The sequence below is a fragment of the Megalobrama amblycephala genome, linkage group LG13, assembly GCF_018812025.1.
Source record: "Megalobrama amblycephala isolate DHTTF-2021 linkage group LG13, ASM1881202v1, whole genome shotgun sequence".
NCBI lineage: Eukaryota > Metazoa > Chordata > Actinopteri > Cypriniformes > Xenocyprididae > Megalobrama > Megalobrama amblycephala.
The window spans coordinates 3,977,422-4,000,033 of record NC_063056.1 but is presented as its reverse complement, the minus strand read 5'-3'; the positions used below and the strand labels follow the sequence as shown (position 1 = coordinate 4,000,033).

The window sequence follows — 22,612 nt, the reverse complement described above, 5'->3', positions numbered from 1 at the left end:
TGTGTGTCCAGAGCCTTGTTATGAGCGCAGCGAACGTGTCCACCTGTTTACACGGATTACGAGACTAAAGATAGTGAGAATGCGCGGCTCATAGTTGCGCAGGAGAGAGCAGTTTCCCTGCTGGAGAGGAATGCAGGGGAGCGTGCGAGTGAGGTAGGCTGACGGCTCAGATGAGCGGAGGGAGGAATGTCTGATCTGTTATGTCAGCTGGAGCCAGAGAGGGAATGAGAGAAACAGGTGTTTGATCTCTTAGGTCAGAGCGCAGTGCGTAAATGAAGACCCCAGTGCTTGGCTAATGCGTTGCAAGTTCATAATACCACTCTGTGTACATACCATAGAAGCATGGAAATAGGAGTTAGTTTCAAATGTCTGTGCTGGTAAACCAGATGTGTTATTCAGATTGCTTGCTATAAACATGTCAACAAACTTGCTCGTTGCTGAAGAAGAAAAACATTTGAATACCACCAATGGAACGGAGTAATCAACCGATTAAGTTTTTAAAATGGATACTGAATAAAAACAAACATAACGTCTAAAATAGTGCTGAACTTTTATACAAAAAAAAAAAAAAATTTTTTAAATGTATTGCACTTTTTAGATATAAATATTAATATTAATTATACCTTGATCATTCATGCTAGTTCATAGTGCATTAATATTAAGAGATACAACTTTAAAAGGTAATAAAAATGTATTACATACAGTCAAACTAAAATTTATCCAGACACCTTGAGCACCATAGTTTAAAAAATGGTAATAAAATATGACAAGATCTCAGAGTTAAACTGTGTCAGAAAAAAATGTATCTTTATTATGTCAGAAAACACTTAAGCAAAACATGGTCAGGTCAAAGTGTGAATCATTTTTGGTTCCAAATTTTTATCAATTTTACTGGTAGTCCACTGTATGAAGAATCTTTGGGTATAATATGTCACAGTATACTTTATTTTGCTGTCCTCACTTACATAAATGAACTATAGTGTCCTGCACCCATAGTAAAAATATATAAAAAATGTCTGAATAATTATTGGTTTGAAAGTATATATATTGTATGTTGTATGTTGTACTCTCACACTTTATTTGCTTCTATTTTAGAACACTTGATGATTATCTAATCAAAATAACAAAATATGTATTACAGTGTTGATAAAAAAAGAACTGAAATTGGATGCGTTTCTGATTTGTTAATGTGTTTCTCTCAGCTGCACGAACATATCAATTTGCTCACGTCACTAGCATTAAATATGCAACTTTGCTGCATAAGGAATGCATAAAGGCGACCAGCTGGATATAAACTAATGCAAATAGATGGTAACAATCGTGACATTAAACATTTGGGTCAGTCTTGCGTGTGTTTTTGTTGCATTGTTTAACCTTTTTGAGGTACTACTAATGTTAGCGTCCTCTCAGCCTCGACGGCAAACACTGCTGTTCTCCACTAATGCAGCATCTAGTCAACAAATTAATTACTTTATAATGATATGAAAACACATACGGTAGTGACTGACTGTATAAAATAACGTTTTGTTGTCTGTTTTAAATCTATATCTGAAGTGTCTCTCTCTGAGCGCGTAGTCTCGTGTCAAAACAAACACCACGAGGCATTAGTGATAGTTTTTATTTCGCCTCTAGAGGCCACTCTTGTACTGTATAATTACAGTGGACCCTTCTCAGCCACTCCAGCAACGGACGCAACCCAGAAAAACTATCGGTATGGATTTTTGCCGATAACCATTTGTTCCAGCTATCAGTTATTGGTGCTGATTAATCTGCAGAACAGATCAATCGGTCGGCCTCTACATAAAACACATAAATAGATTATTTTCCTTAGCGATTGTGAATAGAAGAGTAAAAATCTGTAACTGGCTCTCATCTCTGTACTGTACTGAGTTTTCATGCAGAACATTTGTGTTGGTGTGAACAGGCCTTTATCCTGCATTATTATATGGCTATTTGTCAAATAAATAGATACTGTATTGTCCAGGAAAATAAGTTGCACCTGGCTATAATTCATAATTGCATTGAGAGGACAAAAAACTCACAAGCATGTTTCAAATGATGATAAACCCCGCAACTTTTATATTTCAGAAAATACAGTATGCTAAACAGTAAATACTGTAGACACCAAAGTGAAAATTTTCGGTTGCAATTTGTCCATAATTTTTGTTCACTGTAGCCATCAGACAGTATAGATACTGTTTAAATGATTTCTTCTACAGTGTAGACATTGTCTATGTGTCCTAGTTTTGTGGTGTAACTTAGAATAAGAATGTGGTCCAAATTAGAATAACATTTTTTTTTAATGCTGGGGATTCAGTTGGATCAATCCTCTAACACTTCTACACTCAAACTGATCTCTCAGTAATATCCTCTAGCAGAACTCATGCTGTGTTTAGATCAGAGAGGTTTGCCAAGCAGAGAGACTTGCATAGAAAATAGCGTCATGGACTACACAAACGGCCCATATAAGGGAAAGTGAGAAGGAAAACATTGCAAAGCCCCCATAATACTTAAAATCTCAACGGGCCAAGAAGAAATACTTTGATTTCTGTCTTCTTTTTGAACATACTTCATGGACCTCAGAAAAGTTGTACAGGAAGTGACATAGGCTTCTGCACCAGCAAGTTTTTAGGGATGACTTAAAGTACAATGACAAAAAAAAAATATGTGTTGGATTTACTTTGAAACAATGTTCACTCAGAAATTGCTAGTAAATTTCACAAATAGGGAAAGGAAAAGGCAAGTAACACATTGAATTGCTGATAGTGTTTTCATGTAAAATATACTCTTAAATAAAATATTTTACAGTATATTAAGATACTTTTCATTTCTTCACTCAAATTGCACGTTTTCTGTCAGCATTTGACATTTTTCCTCTCAAACGCTGAATTTACTGTTTATATACAATGCACAGAGTTTCTGTCCAAAGCAGGCAAATATGAGTACGCGATTGGCTGTCTGTTGTTAAGCGTCTAGCTGTAACATTTTAACACCACATTGTTTCACATTGTTTCACACTGTACAAGTTTGGCACCGCAATGTGGGGTAACACCGCAAAAGCAGCACTAAACCTGCTAAATTAAGGGTTAAAAGCGGTGTTTTAGAATGACAGTAACCCAGGGTTAAGCACAGTGTGAAAGAGAAACCCAAAAGTTACTGGCCACCTACACACTGTAGTGTGTTTCAGGAGTGACAACCGCATTTAAATGCGGGAGTGAATCCCCTAAATTATCGTTGCATGTGTGTACGGAACACGACTCGCTCTCAAAACTGCGATGATTGACAGCTTGGAAACCATAGCGACGAGCTGGCGTCTCGCGTGTTTGGTATCCGTTATTGTGACCAAAGTAATATTACAGTGACAAAACACTTGATATTTTCAGCAATAAAGCGATCGGATTTATGGAGTTATTAATGTGAGCAGACACGGGTCGCGATATTTTGGTTTTATTTATTTATTTTCTAGCAAGATCTGGCAACACTAATGAGTCAAGGCTCGAACTGCTTTCCCTGTGATTCACTGCGCACACAGAAGAGAGATGCATGTTAAAAAAACCTCAATAACAACTAGTTGTTCAGTTCGGTTCTGTACACACTGCGTAGAATTTCTGTAAATGCGGTTGTCACTACCTGTATTTTTCGGGAGTTAATTCATTTGTAGAATGCGGTTGTCATTCCCGTATTTTACTGAACTGTGTGTACAGAACGCGATTAAGCACTAAAAGGTGAACTGCCAACCGAATTTACTCCGTTTTTACAACTCCCAAATTTTTATCTCCTCTGGACAATCAAGACTTGCTTTCTTGAACTCCATTTGGCTTATTTTGTGGGTTCTCTGTGAAGTCCTGATGTTTGGCACCAGTGGTTTGTGTGAAGGGACAGACTGCTCATTGTTCTGGAGCTGTTAGGAGGGCAGCTTTCTTCATGACCCAGTGAAAATGCCCTCAGTATCAGATCCACCTGGGATTCCCTGACATTTAAGTGCTGTACAGAGGTTTTTCTGCTGAATTTGGATGGCTTGGTAATCCTGTATCCTCCACCTTATTTATAGATATACACTACCAAACAAAAGTTTGGAAACATTACTATTTTTAATGTTTTTGATCAAAGTCTCTTATGCTCATTAAGGCTGCATTTTTTTTTCATAATAAATACAGAAAAAACAATAATAATGTGAAATATTATTACAATTTAAAATTATGGTTTTCTATTTTAATATACTTTAAAATATAATTTATTTCTGTGATCAAAGCTGAATTTTCAGCATCATTACTCCAGTCTTCAGTGTCACATGACCCTTCAGAAATCATTCTAATATGCTGATTTATTATCAGTGTTGGAAACAGTTGTGCTGCTTAATATTATTTTATAACCTGTGATACTTTTCAGGATTCTTTGATGAATAAAAAGTTACAAAAATATCAGCATTTATTTAAAATAGAAATATTTTGTAACAATATACACTGTAAAACTTTGCTGTAAATTTACAGCTAATTTCTAACAGTATTATACTGTATTTTCATAAAACAGTAACATTCTGTATATTTTACAGAATGTCTGTAAATATACAGTAGTTTTCTGTTTTCAGCCCGTTTCGCTCGTAATACAGTATAATACTGTAGAAGCATTGCATTATGGGATTGATTTTTTTTTCCACGCTCATTTTAAATTTCTAGGCCAGGCATACATTTTAGCTTTTCTCCCAACGCTTTTAGTGTTTCACGTCGACTCTTCACGGTTTAATGTTATCATTAAACGATATTTGAGTAAATATAGTGTGCAGTTTTAAGCTTTCGAAGCGTCAGTTTGCCTGAGACGCGGGATGACTGGACGCCGCTGCTGAGAAGACGGAGATGTTATTTTCCGCCTGATTAATCAAAACGTTTGTGCCCGTGTCGAGAAGACGGATAAACGATTGTTCGGCTGAGAATACGGTAAGTCACTCTTTTCTGGAGCTTTTCGTTCGCGTTTTTACTTTGTCATGAATTGTTTGATCTTGAAATGTTAAACTTCTCATGAGCAAACAGTTAACGTTGCTCTGTTCTCAGCGCTTCATGCAGTAACACTGATGTTTCATCTTATAGACAAATCTAAGTTATTCTTACAACCTGATTTTTTTTCTCGTTTCAGTCTGAATCATCTGATGCAGCTCCATTGTTTACGTAAGTGTTGTGCTTATTTTCACGTATATCAGGTTTATGATAAAGAATTCAGTGAATAAACAATTTTATTTTGTCAATTATTTTAAGCATTATTTTAAGATGCATCTTTTCTGAAGTGTAACAGGACACATTACTGAGATCATATGCTTAGCTGTGAGTCCTTGTGTTCACAAGAATGCTATGGTGAATGAATGCACAATATTCACTTCTCTCTCTCTTTGCTTTTCTGGTTTTAGGCTTTGACATACACCCTAAACATGGCTCAAGAACCAGAAAGGGGGGAAAATTGCCTTCTGTGAAATATGGTTATGTTAACGTAAGTATTGAACCTAATTTCACATGTGATGTAATCAGGTTTATGGCAAAGAATGGACTACTTGCACTGAGGCTTGTAACACACTTACATTTTGAAATAATACAACTTGCCTATTTCTGCTTAGTGATCGATGCTGCAGTGTGTGTGAGACCTGATGAATAAGATCAAAACAAACCTTCATTTATTTTTATTAAATACACATTTTATTAAATTCACTGTATGTAATTCACTCAATTCTTAGTATTCAAATTCTTAATATTTAAAGTATATTTGTCAGTCCGCTGCCAGTGCGTTACTGTTTAAAGGGTTAGTTCACCCAAAAATAAAATTTCTGTCATTTACTCACCCTCATGTCGTTCCACACCCATAAGACCTTTGCTCATCTTCAGAACACAAATTAAGATATTTGTGATGCGAGAGCTTTCTATCACATATCACAGACACACATAGATTACTTTAACAATTGGGTTTCCTACCATTCTTGACCTTGAATGTGTAAGTTGTGCTGCTGCCTATGCAGAAAGCTCTCAGATTTCATCAAAAAATATCTCCATGTGTGTTCCAAAGATGAACAAAGGTCTTACGGGTGTGGAACGACACAAGGGCAAGTAATTAACAACAAACCGAAATTTAATTTTTGGGTAAACTAACCCTTAAAGATTAAATATTTAACATTGCTAAATGTCTTGAGGCAGGTACCATCTATTTAACTATTTTAAAAGACTGGGATAAGAGCACTAACACACACAAGCTTGTACTTATCGTTACTTTATTAAATTAATTAAAATGTAAATTCAACAGGTATAAAATATAAGAAAAACAGTAAAAGAAAAACAGTTAATGAGAAGATGAGCACTGGACTGCAGCAGGTTAGTGGTGTAAATTGGTGAGCTGAATGCTTTTACCAGAAACTCCCGAGATATAGTACGACATACAATGCGGAAGCTGTTGTGCATATAGTCCATTCAATGAATGAACGATTTCATTGAATACAATTATTAGCATTTTATTTTTATTTTTTTGCAACTTTTCTGAAGTGCTAATTGGATATTTTAACTTACTGCAATCAAATGCTTAGGCATTTGAAATGCTATGGTGCATATATTTACAATATTCATTACTGTTTTCTCTCTCTCCTTTTTTTTCTTCTCTTTTTCTTCTTTTATAGGTACTTTGACATCAACCATGAACACTGCCCAAGAAGAAGAGAAAGTGACTTCCAAGACTGGCAACACTGTGCAAAAAAGGAGCAGTACTGAAAAACTTGTAGGCCTATTATTTGTTTTTACTCCACATTTGGAAAAATGTTAAAAGTAAATAATATTGCTGTATTGTTCAATGATAACTGTTGATTGCATTTAAAATGTTGACCTTTCAACGTTGCAATTTTCTTCTTTTTAAAAATAAAAGTTTTAAAATTCAGAGTATGTTGCTTTCCATTTCCTTTGCCATAACATAAAAAAAGTATATTTTTAATGATTTAATGACATATATAAGTACAGTATGAGAAGCTGTATAAATGCAGTTAATAGCTGTAGATAAACAGTATAATACTGTAAAAGTACATAATATTACAGCAGGATACTGTATTTGGTAATTACAGTACTATACTGTAAATGTTGTTTACAGAAGTAGTACTGTAAAAATACAGTAAGTGGCTGGCAACCCAGCTGCCAGTATTTTACTGTAAATTTACAGCAAAAAGTTTTACAGTGTACAGTACCGTTCAAAAGTTTGGGGTCAGTCTTTTTTTTTTTTTTTTTTTTTTTTTTTGAGAGAAATTAATACTTTTAATCAGCACAGATGTGTTAAATTGATAAAAACTGATAGTAAAGATGTATATTGTTAGAAAAGATTTATATTTGAATAAATGCTGTTATTTTTCAGCATTGTTATATATCAAAGAATCCTGAAAAAGTATCACAGTTTCCAAAAAAATATTAAGCAGCACAACTGTTTCCAACATTGATAATAACTGAGTATCAAATCAGCATATCAGAATGATTTCTGAAGGGTCATGTGACACTGAAGACTGGAGTAATGATGCTGAAAATACAGCTTTGCATCACAGAAATAAATTATATTTTAAAGTATATTCAAATAGAAAACCATAATTTTAAATGATAATAATATTTCACATTATTATTGTTTTTTCTGTATTTATTATGAAATAAATGCAGCCTTAATGAGCATACAAGACTTTGTTCAAAAACATTAAAAATAGTAATGTTTCCAAACTTTTGTCTGGTAGTGTAGATATTGGCCTCATAAAAGATTTCATTGCATTAGATAACAAAAATAGCAAAGCAATTGGCACACAAATGCTGCTTGATCTAGACCTGAGCTATTTTTGGTGAACTAGTCTACTAGTTGGTTTTAAAGCGATAGTTCACACAAAACTCACTCTCATATCATTCCAGTCCTGTTTGACTTTATTTCTTCTGCAGAGTACAAAAAAGATATTTTGAAAAACGTATAGGTCCAAACAACACTGGACCCCATTGAATTTCTTTTTATGGACAAAAAAAAAAAAAGAGAGACATTTTTCAAAATGTCTTCTTTTGTGCTTCTCAGAAGAAAGAAAAGCATACAGGATTGAAATGGACAGAACGCAATAGAAAGAAACAGATCACAGGGATCATTTACTCCTAACTGTTTTAACTCAAAATGTCTTAAAAACACAATGTCCAGTTATTACAGCCATGCCTCTTAACATGTTTGTAAAGTCATTTTCATTTGTATTGAATTCAGAGGGAATGTTTTTAAGAATATGATCACACTTGCATAATGTCCTTAAAGAGGTAATTTGCTTAAAGCACACATAATGCTATATGTACCAAATTAAACAAATTGGATAGCTGAATTACATAAATCAAATAATGAATCCCAGTCTGAACTGCTAACATTTGGTAAACATGATCAAGATGCGTGTAGCTAAAACTCTTGAGGTAGAAAATGATCCACATGCTTCTCTTTCAGTAAAATATGACAATTTATTACTCTGGGATTCCTCCCATGAGCAAGACCCATGTGACGAGTTTCACCCATCTATCATCGTCCTCTTTTTTTCGCTTTTCTTTTAGAAGAGACATTGCTGTTTCTTAGAAATCCTGTATTTCTGTCTCTTTAGAATAAAGCTGAAGCTAAACTGGAGAATAATGTTTCCCTCCAGAGAGCGGTCATAAATCTGTCCTCACATTCCTAACAATTCTCAAAAGTCCTCATTCATTAGCTGCCATTGTAAAAAACAATCTAGATAACGTTCAGTGAATCTGTAAATGTATAATAGTTTTCAGAATGTTAACTACCATGTTTACCATAAAAACTACTACTTAAAGACATCAGATTTATTTATCTATCTATCTATCTATCTATCTATCTATCTATATAAAATACAATTAGATGTTTTTATTGTAGCTTATGTCTTTTTTGGCGGATCTGTGAGCTTGCTGGTTTTCGAGTCCACCATAAGCCTCAGAAATCCTCTCATGAGTGTGTGTGAAAAGTTTCTGTGTTTTTACTCTCATCTCCCTGGAGAAAGATAAACTCACCCTACGTCCCAGTTCTCCTACTTACACTATCCCCTAAAAGTATGTACTATTTTTGTGAAGAAAAAGTACATACTTTTGAGTGTGTAGCAGAAGAGTAAGCAGGCTTTGGGATATACTATTTTGTCATACTTGTGTATTTAATAGACACTCTGTCACATCCTGACCTTGTTTAAACTGGCCTGTCAATCATCTTGTTACAGTTAAAATCCTCCACGCTTAGTTTAATAAAATTTCCTACCGTATCGGACATAAATATAGTAGCAGATTGATCTCTGAGAGTCGTAGGAGCTGTGTTTGCTCATGTGTTTGCATAATGATGCATTTAAAAGTTAATGACTAAACGTATTTTACAAAAGTTCACAATGCTGTTGCAGATGAAATATTATGTGGATAAATATTTTTGTATGTTGATAATGTTTTTTTGTTTTTTTTTCAGGTAAGATACTAATTATTAATCACTTATCTAAACCTCTCTACTTAACTATCGGTCTCGTGCATCTGTCATGTTTGTAGTTTTATAACACTTGCTATTCGTGTTTGTAGTTCTAATCAAATCCTCGTTGTGGGCAATATTCACTGTTAAGGCTTTTGCACACTGAGTCCGAAATTCGCATGCGAAATTTTTGCACGTTAAAAAATAAATTCGACCTCACGTTATGTCAATCACGTTTACACACTGCCTCCGAAACTTTCGTCCGTCAAAAAAATATTCGGATTAGATATTCAGGTTAGATTTTCTGCGTTTTTCACATCTGTGGCACGCATTTTGAGAGACATTTTGACAATTCAGAGCCACCGTACGCGGATGCAAAAATCCCGAATGCCATCTGACAAGTTGATCCACGTCGTCTACAGCACAAAGCAGCAGCACTGAATGACAAACAACGTGCAGAATACAAAGAGACAGAATATAAAGACAGATTGTGCCAGCAGCAAAGCATCAAACTGAGTCACTGACATCCTGAAGTAAACTTTGAAACGCTCGGGATAATCACACAGCTCCTTGATGAGGTGAAACTCTCCTTTCTCTCTATGCAATCTCGAAATTGGATGGACCCAATATTTCCTCTTTTTAAGAAGAGAGGACAACTAAATTGAAGACTTCATTTTGTATTGCTTTGCGATTTTTTTTTTTTTTTTTTTTTTTTTTTTTTTTTTTTTTTTTTTTTTCCCACAACGCATTCATTAATACGCATCGGACTCAGTGTGCAAGGTCTTTGTGCATGAATTTTTAGGATTACGAATACAAAAAAACGCATGTGAAAATTTCGGACTCCAGTGTGCAAAGGCCTTTAAAGTGTGCACAGATCTGGACTTTGGATTCTAACCAGAAAAAAAATAACCTTTGGGAAACTCATTTCATCAATTATAATTTTGAACGCTATATAGGATGGATAGTATGCAAATTGGGATGCAGCATCGTCCCATGATTCACATCTTTCCAGCATTCCCTGTGATTGACATCTGTTTCTTCTAGCAACAGATTGAACTTTTCACCCACAACAAATGTCTTTTCATTTTCCTACATACTACTGATTGTCTGTTGCACACTGACCATGCTTGATAATGTAATTGTTTTGGTTATTACATTCTCCACCATACATATCATACTTTTTTTTTAAAGAAATTAATACGTTTATTCAGCAAGGATGCATTTAACTGATCAAACTTGACAATAAAGGCATTTATAATGTTTCAAAAGATTTCTACCTCAAATAAATTATTTCTTTGAAGAATCCTGAAAAAATTGATATCAGTTTCCACAAAAAATCTGAAGCAGCACAACTGTTTTCAACATTGATAATAATCATACATGTTTCTTGAGCATCAAATCAGGATCATGATCTGAAGGATCATGTGACACTGAAGACTGGAGTAATGATGCTGAAAATTCAGCTTTTCATCAAAGAAATTCATTTTACATTACATTTACATTTTAAAATATATTAAGAAAACAATTATTTTAAATAATAATAATAATTCAGAATATTACTGTTTTTACTGTATTTTTGATCAAATAAATGCAGCCTTGGTGAGCAGAAGAGACATTCAAAAACATTTAAAAAATCTTACTAACCCACACTTTTGAATGGTAATGCACATCTCAGCACTCAAAACCGTTTCAGGCAATGACTTGTGCATCTGAGACGGAGGCATGTGTCAGTGTGACTAGAAAAACATGAGCAGTGATCGTTTCAGCATTAAAGCAAACATTCTTAATGCCAGCACACTCATTGGCCCTGTGATCTCAGCGAGCGTTTTGTTCAGGTTGACTGTGTGCCACTGTGCCGGGATGGCAGTAACATGAAAGCTTTCATTGAGCTTCGGCTTATAAGGGTTAACTACATCGGCCTGAACCCCCCTCTGCAGAAAATGTGCGGAATGTTCCCCTTTTCCTGTGGGACGGGGTCTGTCTGAATGGGAAGGGTTTGTCTGTCTGTCTGTTGAGGTAAAAAGCCAGAAACAGTCCAGATTGGGACAGGAAGTCCTCACCATGAGCTGGAAAACAGCATTGAGTTTCTGAGCAGCACGTGTTTTGCAGAGTGCTGACGCTTTCTTAATGTGTTTACTGTGCGTGTTCATTAGATTCATTAAAACCCCTCCATCATGTGCTTAGAGTTTAGCCCCCGGTTCAATTTAACCTTGTAAAACGCATCAGATTCAGTTATAACTTTAACAAGGTTTATGCTGAAGATTGAAGCGAGAACAATTAAGATTGTGACAGTGAGTGTGTTTACATGCGCAATCATGTGTTGTTTTATTGGGAAAAGGTAATAAACAGTTTAAAGAAAATCCTATCAACACTGCATTACCCCAGGTTATAGTTAACTAAATCTAAAACCATAAAAAACATTTTTTGTTACTTGAAACAAAATAAGCGTTAACCGAAATAAATGATCAAAAAGCTTAAAGTTATATTATTTCAGCTGGCTGCCAAAGCAACATTTCTCATTTTTATGTATTTATTTATTTGTTTGCTTATTTAAACTTATGTACTGAATGTATGTGTACCAAAATAACTAAAAATAAAACTGAAGTATAAATTAATAGAAAGTATAAAGACATATTTAATGAAAATGACAATAACACACAACAAAATGACTAAAACTTTAACTAAAATGAAAATACAAAAATGAAAAGTTAATATCAAATTTTAAAAAAGTACTGAAATAGTAACTAAAATAACTCTTCTTTAAAATAAAGTAATTTTTCTTTTGGATTTTTATCATTTATCGCTAGTAGTGCTGTGTAGTGCTGCTGAATTGGTGGTAAAATGTTTTTGTGTGTGTCTTGTGCAGGTCGAAAGCTCCGGGGAAAAGCCTTTTACTACGTCTGTGGGAAAGTCTTTTGTGAAGAGGACTTCCTGGTATGCTGTCTTCCCCTCTTCCTTTTATGGAGTGTTCATGTCTGCACATGACTTGAGACACGGGTCATAGATAATTATGTCAGAAGAATGTGTCCTCTTATCTAAAGTATGTCTTTAAAACATTATGAGGGGTCAAGTTTCAAAACATGATTTTGAGTTCACTAGGCCTGTCGTGATAATCAAAATATTGACTTATCGCACGATATATGGACATGACCTTGATCATTTTTGGTGATGTGATATATTGCCCATTATGTTGACGTAGGGCTGAGCGATATGACCAAAAAAAAAAAAAAAAATCACAATAAATGTTTTTATATCAGTCGATATCAATAATTATCACGATAAATGTCAAATCTTTATTTATTTCAAGTTTAAAGGCAGATTTTTGCTCCTGAGTGAAAGTTGTAGAAACCAGATCATTAATTGTGGTTTTAAACTACTCTTTATTGTCAGAGCATGACAAACACTTGCCTAACAAGTGAATATAAGTGAATAACATTCAAAACATTTTTGAATTCTTTACACTTTTCCTGTCATTTTTCCTTACCAAAATAAATAGAAGAATTAATTTCTTAGTTTCTGCTTGTTCTAACAGGTGAGTGATATTGTTTCATGACTTTGATGGCATCTTCAGCACAGTTTTGCAGTGCAGGCTGCAATATTAATAATATTACATGTTTTGTCTCTTAGAAATGCACATTTGACAGTAGCTTGAGTTGACAGTAGTAGTAGCTTGAGTTAGGATGCAGATGTAAATTTATGTTCATTAACAAAAAAAAAAAAAACATTTGTAAAAATTAAAAAAATGAAACATGATTTTATATATGGTAAAATTTAAATATTCTGACTGTTTGAGTTTATTAAAATTAACCATTGGTCATCCCTAGTGGCATACATTTAGATCATGATAATCACAGTTAAAACCATACATATAGCACCTCAATGCCATGGTAAAATGTAGCTATATGGCTTCTGTGGGTAGCCTATGCTATAGCTTAAAGGGTTAGTTTGCCCAAAATTTCAGTCATTAATTACTCAACCTCATGTCGTTCCACACCCGTAAGACCTTCGTTCATCTTCAGAACACAAATTAAAGGGTTAATTCACCCAAAAATGAAAATAATGTCATTAATTACTCACCCTCATGCCGTTCCACACCCGTAAGACCTTCGTTAATCTTCGGAACACAAATTAAGATATTTTAGTTGAAATCCGATGGCTCCGTGAGGCCTCCATAGGGAGCAATGGCATTTCCTCTCTCAAGATCTATAAAGGTACTAAAAGCATATTTAAATCAGTTCATGTGAGTACAGTGGTTCAATATTAATATTATAAAGCGATGAGAATATTTTTGGAGCGCCAAAAAAAAACAAAATAACGACTTATTTAGTGATGGCCGATTTCAAAACACTGCTTCAGGAAGATTCGGAGCACAAATGAATCAGTGTATCGAATCTGCTGTTCGGAGCGCCAAAGTCACATGATTTCAGCCGTTGGCAGTTTGACACGCGATCTGAATCATGATTCGATACACTGATTCATTTGTGCTCTGAAGCTTCATGAAGCAGTGTTTTGAAATCGGCCATCACTAAATAAGTCGTTATTTAGTTTTTTGGCGCTCCAAAAATATTCTCGTCGCTTTATAATATTAATATTGAACCACTGTACTCACATGAACCGATTTAAATATGTTTTTAGTACATTAATGGATCTTGAGAGAGGAAATGTCATTGCTGTCTATGAAGGCCTCACTGAGCCATCGGATTTCAACTAAAATATCTTAATTTGTGTTCCGAAGATTAACGAAGGTCTTACGGGTGTGGAACGGCATGAGGGTGAGTAATAAATGACAGAATTTTCGTTTTTGGGTGAACTAACCCTTTAAGATATTTTTGATGAAATCCGAGAGGTATATGACTCGTCCATAGACAGCAATATTATCACCACTTTCAATGTCCAGAAAGGTACTAAAGACATCGTTAAAACAGTCATGGGACTGCAGTGGTTCAACCTTAATGTTATAAAGCGACGAGAATACTTTTTTTATGCAAAACAAACAAAAAAAAAATAACGACTTTATTCAACAATATCTTCTCCTCTGTGTTATTCTCCTACACCAGGGCTGTCAAATCCAAACTCAATAAGGGCCATGCCGAGGGTTGTGAATAAAATCAGGGGCCGGACATATATTTAGAGGATTTTTTTTCATTTATTGAAGAAATATAAGTGTATTAAAAGTATTAAAAACTCACAATTTATTAAACCACATTTATCAAAATAATGAGGTTTTAATTTTCAGTTGTAACACATTTGCATCACAGCAGGCTTTTTTATCTTTATCAAAACATGAAATAAGTTCTCTGACCAGCATAACTGCATAAAACAGAACTTTAAAACAACCTGAACTCATGGAAAGACGTACTTGTGGGAACGTTTTCGCGAGTCGCAGAATTACATACCAATACGTACATATCACTGCAGTTTCCAGCTGAAATGTACACTAGAGGCAGTAAAACAGAAAGTGCTTTTAGTCGTTTTCATACACAGTTATGATTACAGGGTCAGATTATGGATTAATAAAGACTTGTTTTTACGTCTCCATGCACAATTTTATGTTATGACTCCAAAAACGCTTTTTACCAAAGTGTACGATTTGTAAACGAATATATTTTGGACTTTGCATCGGTAAAGCAGCTCTATATGTTTCGCTTTTCTGACATAACAAGCTTGCTCGGTAGGTCAGCTGACACAGAGTAGGACGAGGAAGCCTCGGGTACGAATCCAGGGAAAAACGAGTCACGGCAAAGAACCCAAGAGGCGAAACACTTATCCTTTTTGGGCAACAGCCACTAGATGGCGCTCCATTAGCGCGACCGCCATTATGGGGTGAAAATACTAACTGGACCATAGAATCCTTCACATCTTACACACCCAAAATCTGTGAATTTCACTGCAAAATCAGAAGCGCAAAAGAACATTTTTCAAATTAAGTCATCAGTAAATTTTATGGCACCTACAGTAAATGTTGTATTGACTTATATATGTTTTATTTTACCAGCTGTGGAATCCAACCATTCAACCATCTGAGGTAACGTAGTTAGCCTACTTTGAGTTTTTCCATTTTATGCAACTTTACACATTTATTAATAATAAATTAATAATTAATACATTTAAGATCATCATGTTTGCAGTGAACAATATAGATCAGACCTAGTGGAGTGATAGTAATAATAATAGGTATATCACTTAGACTGGGTAAACCCAGCCTGATCTGCCGGCGATTTGATTTCGCCCAGCAACCCGTACATTCATTTCTACTGCTTGTGTTACACTTTTGCGGGAACCAATCACAGACTGGCCTATCCACCTTGCTCGCTATTGGCGGGTATAACGCGATGACGATAGAGAAGCGATGGCAATTCCTTTTAACTTCTCAACAATGCTGAATGACTTCTTTAGTTTAGGAAACAAATCGCTCGAGTGGGTGTAAATATCACTCACTTTCATGTTTTTTTTTTTTTTGCACAACCTGCAAAAATCACTCGATACCATTGCTGCTTCTGCAAACCGCTGATCAATGCTACAAACCAATACAAACTAAACCTGTCTGGAGTTTTAGCATCGCTCTGCAAAGTACGTCACCCGGATCATTGATCTGATTGGTTGAAGGACTATCCAATTGCGTGAATAATGCTCGTTGATCACACCTCTTGTGCAGTAAAAAAAACATAGCAGACTCTCCAGACCAATGTTCAATTTTAAATTGAGCTTGGTCTGGTGTTAGCCAGACAATATATCACTAGGTCTGAATTGAAATATATTGTACGTTTTAATGGTCATGCTACAAATCTTATAATCTTATAAAAATCTTATAATACATGATGCATTGCTGTGTCCATTATCGCATAATTCCCACTCTTGGAAACTTTTGCTTTAACGGACATTAGACAACACTGCAAAAACGAGCTGTTATTTTCTGTTATATATTTATTGTCCAATATTCCCAATTTTTCAGATGCATGTCCTTAATTTAATTTCAAATGTTGTATTAATTCAGTGTTTATAATGCTAATACTAGAACTTCAAAGAATTTTAACCCAAACTGACTGGGTTTCTAGAGAGCAAAGGTTTTGTGAAAAAAGTGGAAGACTTAAACACAAAGTGTGTAAAATAAACTGTTAAAAAGGATTTGATGATCACTAGTGATAGTGTTTTATTCTGTGTTGTCATCATTCAAGTTGGATTTCAGCTTTAATGTAATTTTTTTTTTTTTTAACAAAGCAGCTGATATTGCCATAGAAACTAGTGGACCGACGAGTCGCTTTCACCCCAAAATGGCGGAAACGGTTTAGGTGTAGTGTTGGTGGGACGTTATTTTAAAAAATAATGGAGCCCTACACTTTTAGCGCCACTCACTGGACAAAATTTCAAATCAGAACTGCGGTGATTCGTATAAAAACCAAAGTCATAAAAACGTACCATATTCATGTTTATCTGTTCAGGCCAAAACATTAACATGCTTTTAGCGCCACTCAGTGGACATTTCACATTGAAACTGCAGTGATATGTACGTATTGGTACGTATTTTGCGACTCGCGAAAACGTTCCCACAGGTACTTTTCTCTAATGAGACCAGGCTCCTTTAAAAACAACAATTTAAATTTCAGAAAGTAATTTTGATATGAATACCACGACAACAAATGGTATCTGAAAATGTATTATTTGGCTTATTTTATTAGCTCTTACTTTGAAAAGACAACTTTAACTTGAAAGGTCCCAAGCACCCAAGACCAGTGAGTGTAGCGATGTGGTCAAGTATGTTAGATTCTTGTAAGTATAGTGTAGCTGGTTGAAAAAAAAAAAAAAAAAGTACTGCAACATTTTTCCTTTGCTGTGCAATAAATCGGCTTTTATAAAAACATCAAGCTCTTAGGGGTGCTTACAAAAGCAAATTTAATCAGGGTGAGTAAGAGATGTTTCTCTTTCGGTCCGTTCAAAAGAGGTGAAATGGCATTCCAGACACTAAAAATACAGTTTGTGTTATTGAAGTTTCTTAAATTAGAGGAATGATTATGTCTGAGCTGTTAATGTTGTGTGGTTTAGAGAAAATGAAGTGACGGAAAGGAACTTCTGTCCTCACTCTTGTCTCTAACAGTACTCTGGGTTCCAGCAGTCAGCCGACAAATGCAACGTGTGCGGACATTTAATCATGGACATGGTGAGTCTGATGTACCGCCACACCCTGCATTAGTCACAATATCACACTACTGAGAATCAACTGGAGCTTGAAGGAATTGGTTGAGTTTAATTTGTACAGCTCATTATTATACAACGTTCCTTACATTGATGTGGATAGATGGTCCCACTTTATATTAGTTGTCCTTATCAACTGTGTAGTCAAAAGAATTCATTGTTAGGTATATGTTGTATATGATTCAAATGATTCATTTAAATGTTAGTACATAGTATTTATAGGCACTTAATATAAAGATGTAACTTACATTTAAGAGTCATTTTGACATGACAGGAGGCCTATCACACACAAAATGTGTAGCTGTTGTGAACACAGTGTTCCTCCACAGATCCTGCAGGCGCTGGGAAAGTCTTACCACCCAGGCTGCTTCCGCTGCGCCATCTGTAATGAGAGTTTGGATGGCGTGCCTTTCACTGTGGACACAGAGAATAAGATCTACTGTGTGAAGGACTACCACAGGTGAGTGGGTCGAATTTTTATTCATACATTTAAGTGTTTATTTGTTGACCCTTTGTATCAGACTGAGTTCTTTTTAAGCTCACAAAGGCCCATTCACACCAAGAAGGATAACTATAACTATAACTATATTAGCGTCCACACCATCAGACGATAATGGTCTGTTTATTCTAACCGCACTGCAGTTTTTTCATCTGCCGCTTTAAAGCAGGGTGGATTCTGATTGGCTGTCATTATTTTTGTTCATCAGCTGAAAAAAAAAAAAAAACATTGTGAAAGTGATTCCAATGATATTGTTCCTCTGTGCCATTATCATTATAGTTATGGTGTGGACTCTGCTATTCTTTTACATTTAGAATTATTTATTTATTTATTTTTAAATAAATCGTTATCTTTATAGTTATCGCCCTTCGTGCCTTTAGACTACACTGGCCCTGCTGTGTGTTTGTTTTTATGTGCAGCCCCAATATTTTCACTGCAAAGTGTTTTTTTTTTTTTTTCGTTTAGGGGTAAAACGAAGTTCAAAATACCTTTGCAGCAGTATACTGTTAGCAAACATCCAACACCGCCTACACTGCTGAGAGCGACGTTTAGATGGATATGTAAATATGTGCTGCGCGCTTTCCTCTCAATAACAAAATAAACACAACAGAATTAAGAAAACAGCAAGCATTTTTTAATAAAGCATCTGATCATAGCAACACGGATATGTTTGCACAAGATCATTTTGGCACTCCAGTAAAGTCACGTCATGTTTATTTATATAGCACTTTATACAATAGATTGCTTAAAATCAAGCAGCTTTACTGTATTAAACATGAAAAACAGTGTCTCGTTTCATCAGAAGTACAACTTTGCTTTCTACAATAAATCAGCTCTCCACTGTGTTCATGTTTTCACTTGCGGACGTCTGATCTCCATAGGCTCAAGAGGAGAAATGAACTGGAAAAGATTTCAGTGTGAAAGAAAGCGGAGGCTCAGCGCACACCTACCTGTTACATAATTGCCACAGACTAATGGTAGTACAAAGGTGTTTACCAGCCGAAGAAAAAAACTTTTCTGGAAAGTTCGCTTTGGCAAGCTGTTTCCAACTCCCAAAACGAACTCCAAAAGAAGGTTGTTTTGGCCTGATTTTGTTCGAAATGGCGTCATATCAGTTCGTTCTTCAATTTTTAGGGCCTTAACTCACAGTAAAATGTTATTATATATTTTTGCAATAACTTTGAACATGAACACAATATATATTTGAGCAAGAGTCAACTATATACTGAGAGCAGAACTGGTTAACTGAAAGATTGAACGTGGTTTTCAAATCGTTAAGCTCATATGTTGTTACTTTGTGGGACACTTTATATTAGGTGTATTTAACTACTATGTACTAACATTTAAATTAATCATTTGATACAATGAACCTATTATGCACATGTTTTTACATTGTACTTTTATTTAAAAAAAATACCTGCATATAATTACCACTTTAAATACTCAACCCAACCTTAAACCCACCCATACCATCAAAGTGTTTTGTAATACAGTATGAACACAAAAGTACATTGTACTTATTTTTAATGTAAGTACATAGTAGTTTAAAGACACCTAATATAACGTGTCACTGTTACTTTATATCAAGGGCTTTTTTTCAAGGGCCTATTGATTCAAGAAATGTTGATTCAAGTATAAAGTGTGACAACTTGCTTCAGTCTATTTAGTGAAGTCTGTATATTGATGGCATTGCCTTATTTTAGAATTGCTTTTGAATCAAGAAACTTACATTGACCAAAACTGCGAAAAGATGACCGTATAAGCCTTTGACCAGATATTATTATAGCGCACTTGGTGGCTGCTTCCAGTAAAAATCATTACTTGGAATGAACTGGAATATGTGACCGACTTGTCTTCCCTATTGTGATGTATATCTGAGTAAAATGGCTTCTTGATTGGTTTGTTTGAATTGATTGGTTTTTTGTTCTAGTCATAATCTTCAATGATTAAAAACAATGAAGTGCACAGATACATCATGTATAATAAATACTGCAATATTCCAATAAGAATAAGAATTCCATTCCATTTTTATTTCCTGGTGACTAAGATTTGCCTGGGAAAGCAAAGATTAACTCCAGATGCATAAAGTGAGCTATATATTTCCTTCAGTTGATGGTATATGTGTGCTATGTGTTGTGGAGTTTTCTCTATAATTTCTTTTACAGGCATTTTCCTAGCAGTAGCTTGATGTAATGACATTTTATTGTGAATTTTATTGGTGTTGAGGGTGTGTGTGTGTGTGTCTACTTTGCTGCACTGCAAATTCTTCTCATGCATCCTTTGCCGTGAGCAGTGAACTGAGCAATGATTACTGTTGTTCCAAAACCCCAGACAGTCAGTCAGGTGGTGACCATATGGAGATGAAATCAAACAGAGCCTTTCCACTCAGTCCTTCTGGGATTGAGCTATGCACAAGCTGATGGAAGAGCCAGCATATCTGGAGCCTCTCTTCCCCTCTACTCCATCCACCTTTCACTTCCAAGTCATACAGTGGCCCAAGGGTGTACTCACACTAGGCGCTCTGAACCGTGCCCGAGCACGTTTGACCCCCAAAGCCCGGTCCGTTTGACAAGGGTGATCGCATTGTCTTTCGCACCGAAGGAACCTATAATAGTTCCTAGAACAGTTGGTGGAAGTACCCACTTTTTGGCATGTTCACACCACAGGAACTGGGAACCAATTTAGTTCTAGGAGCTCCTTTTGGGGGAACTAAATTAGCTCCTACTTCTGAGTATAGTCTAAACCAGCTCAGTAGGAACTACCAGTGACGTATGTGTACTCTGATTGGCTGAAACACCAGTAACCGCCATTTTTAAAAAAAGCTGTGTACACACACAGTTTAAAGCCTATATATTTACTTCACAAACAAACTCTATGAACATGGAAAACGGTCATAGATGGACCTCTCAATCCTTATGCTAAGGAGAAAATCCAATGCAACATTATGTATTTCTGCTCAGCTAGCAACATTGGGCATCAACCACACTGCAAACACTAATACTTTTTACTGTCTTTGTATATCAGTTCTATCTAATAACATATTAGACAGGACTGTTAAACAGATCATAAACTAAGGGTGAATGTGAGCGCTGTGTGCTCAGGCTCTGGTGTTTTCAGCGCCATCAAAATAAATGTCCACTGTACTGTCAAAATAAAAGTCACAACAACAAGCACGGCTTACATCACTTCAGAGTTCCTCCTGGCGGTCCCTCTTGGAACGTTTAGTTTTCGAGAACTGCCCTGGTGGCTAGTTCCTTTAACTAAGTTCCTTTAACTTCCCTGTGCGATAGCCCCTATTGCGTTAGATGAGTATAGCACTTTGCAAGCAAAACATTTCACAAAAATACGTTTTTTTTTTAAATAACAAAACAATAGATGGTTTATAAGAGAGTAGTTGTATTATTCACTTAACCAATTCCTTTAAAAATGTTAATTCATTTCAAACTGTATTCGTCTGAAATGCAGGACATTTAATTTTGTTGTGACTTTATTTGGAATTATTTTAGATGATGAAGCAAAAATAGACTAAAATATAAGTTACTCAATATTAACTTTGTTTATTGACAAAGTCAGTAATTTGCAATTGCGTTGTTGGTCTGAATAGCAGTGTTGAGAACAGCAACACTCATGCTTGTGTGCAAATGCTTAATCTGTATTATATATTGATTAATATATATATTAGCCAGCTCTCTCTCAAGATAACAGCGTTCACTATTGTCTGTTGAGAAACTCATAACCAGCTCACCTGTTGGTTAAAAGTCATTGTAAAAGTGGTTAGTTAGATCTGAGAAAGGCTTCAGCATCATTTGATTGCAGAAGGAGCTAGCTTTGATATTTTGTACGGCTGTCAAACGATTAATCATGATTAATCGCATACAAAATAAAAGTTTGAGTTTGCCTAATATATGTGGGTGTACTGTGTATAATTATTATGTATATATAAATACAAACACATTCATGTATATATTTGAGAAATATTTACAAGTATATGTATTTATTTATATTTTTATATAATTTATATTATATATAAATAAAAATATTTTGTACATAAATAACATATTTCTCTTAAATATTTACATTAATTTGTGTGTATTTATATATACATAATAATTACACACAGTACACCCACATATATTAGGCAAACTCAAACTTTTATTTTGTATGCGATTAATCGCGATTAATTGTTTGACAGCCCTAATATTTTGGCAAATGCAGTGACATTCGGACATTTTTAAGTGAGGCTGAAGTACCCAATTCTTGGTTTACTAAATATGTTATTGTATTCTGGGTAAAGAGTCATTCGGATACCTTTTATGTTTACTTTCATGGAAGACTTTCATTAAGAAGCCATTTAATGTATGATCTGTGTGATTAGTTTTCTCTCTCTTTCTGTTTTCAGAGTTCTAGCACCTAAATGTGCAGCATGTAATCAGCCGATCCTGCCCTCTGAGGTAAGACACG

The 22,612-nt window shown here is 35.1% G+C and overlaps 1 protein-coding gene and 1 long non-coding RNA gene across 5 annotated transcripts in view; both read left to right on the top strand.

Moving 5' to 3' along the window:
- LOC125242849 (LIM domain-containing protein 1) overlaps positions 1 to 22,612 on the top strand; it is a 54,084-nt gene that overhangs the window by 24,492 nt on the left and 6,980 nt on the right. Inside the window, exons 3-7 of one of the 4 annotated variants that reach the window (XM_048151843.1) lie at positions 12,329 to 12,396; positions 15,458 to 15,487; positions 17,555 to 17,617; positions 17,982 to 18,112; positions 22,551 to 22,611. In XM_048151843.1, the coding sequence (XP_048007800.1) occupies positions 12,329 to 12,396; positions 15,458 to 15,487; positions 17,555 to 17,617; positions 17,982 to 18,112; positions 22,551 to 22,611 (353 nt within the window). The remainder of the gene's footprint in view (positions 1 to 12,328; positions 12,397 to 15,457; positions 15,488 to 17,554; positions 17,618 to 17,981; positions 18,113 to 22,550; position 22,612) is intronic. The other 3 variants (XM_048151844.1, XM_048151845.1, XM_048151846.1) reach the window with 3 other exon arrangements.
- On the top strand, positions 4,464 to 6,900 carry LOC125242851. The gene is made up of 4 exons (XR_007178925.1): positions 4,464 to 4,934; positions 5,131 to 5,162; positions 5,399 to 5,478; positions 6,647 to 6,900. It is a non-coding gene; the product is annotated as an uncharacterized LOC125242851 (long non-coding RNA).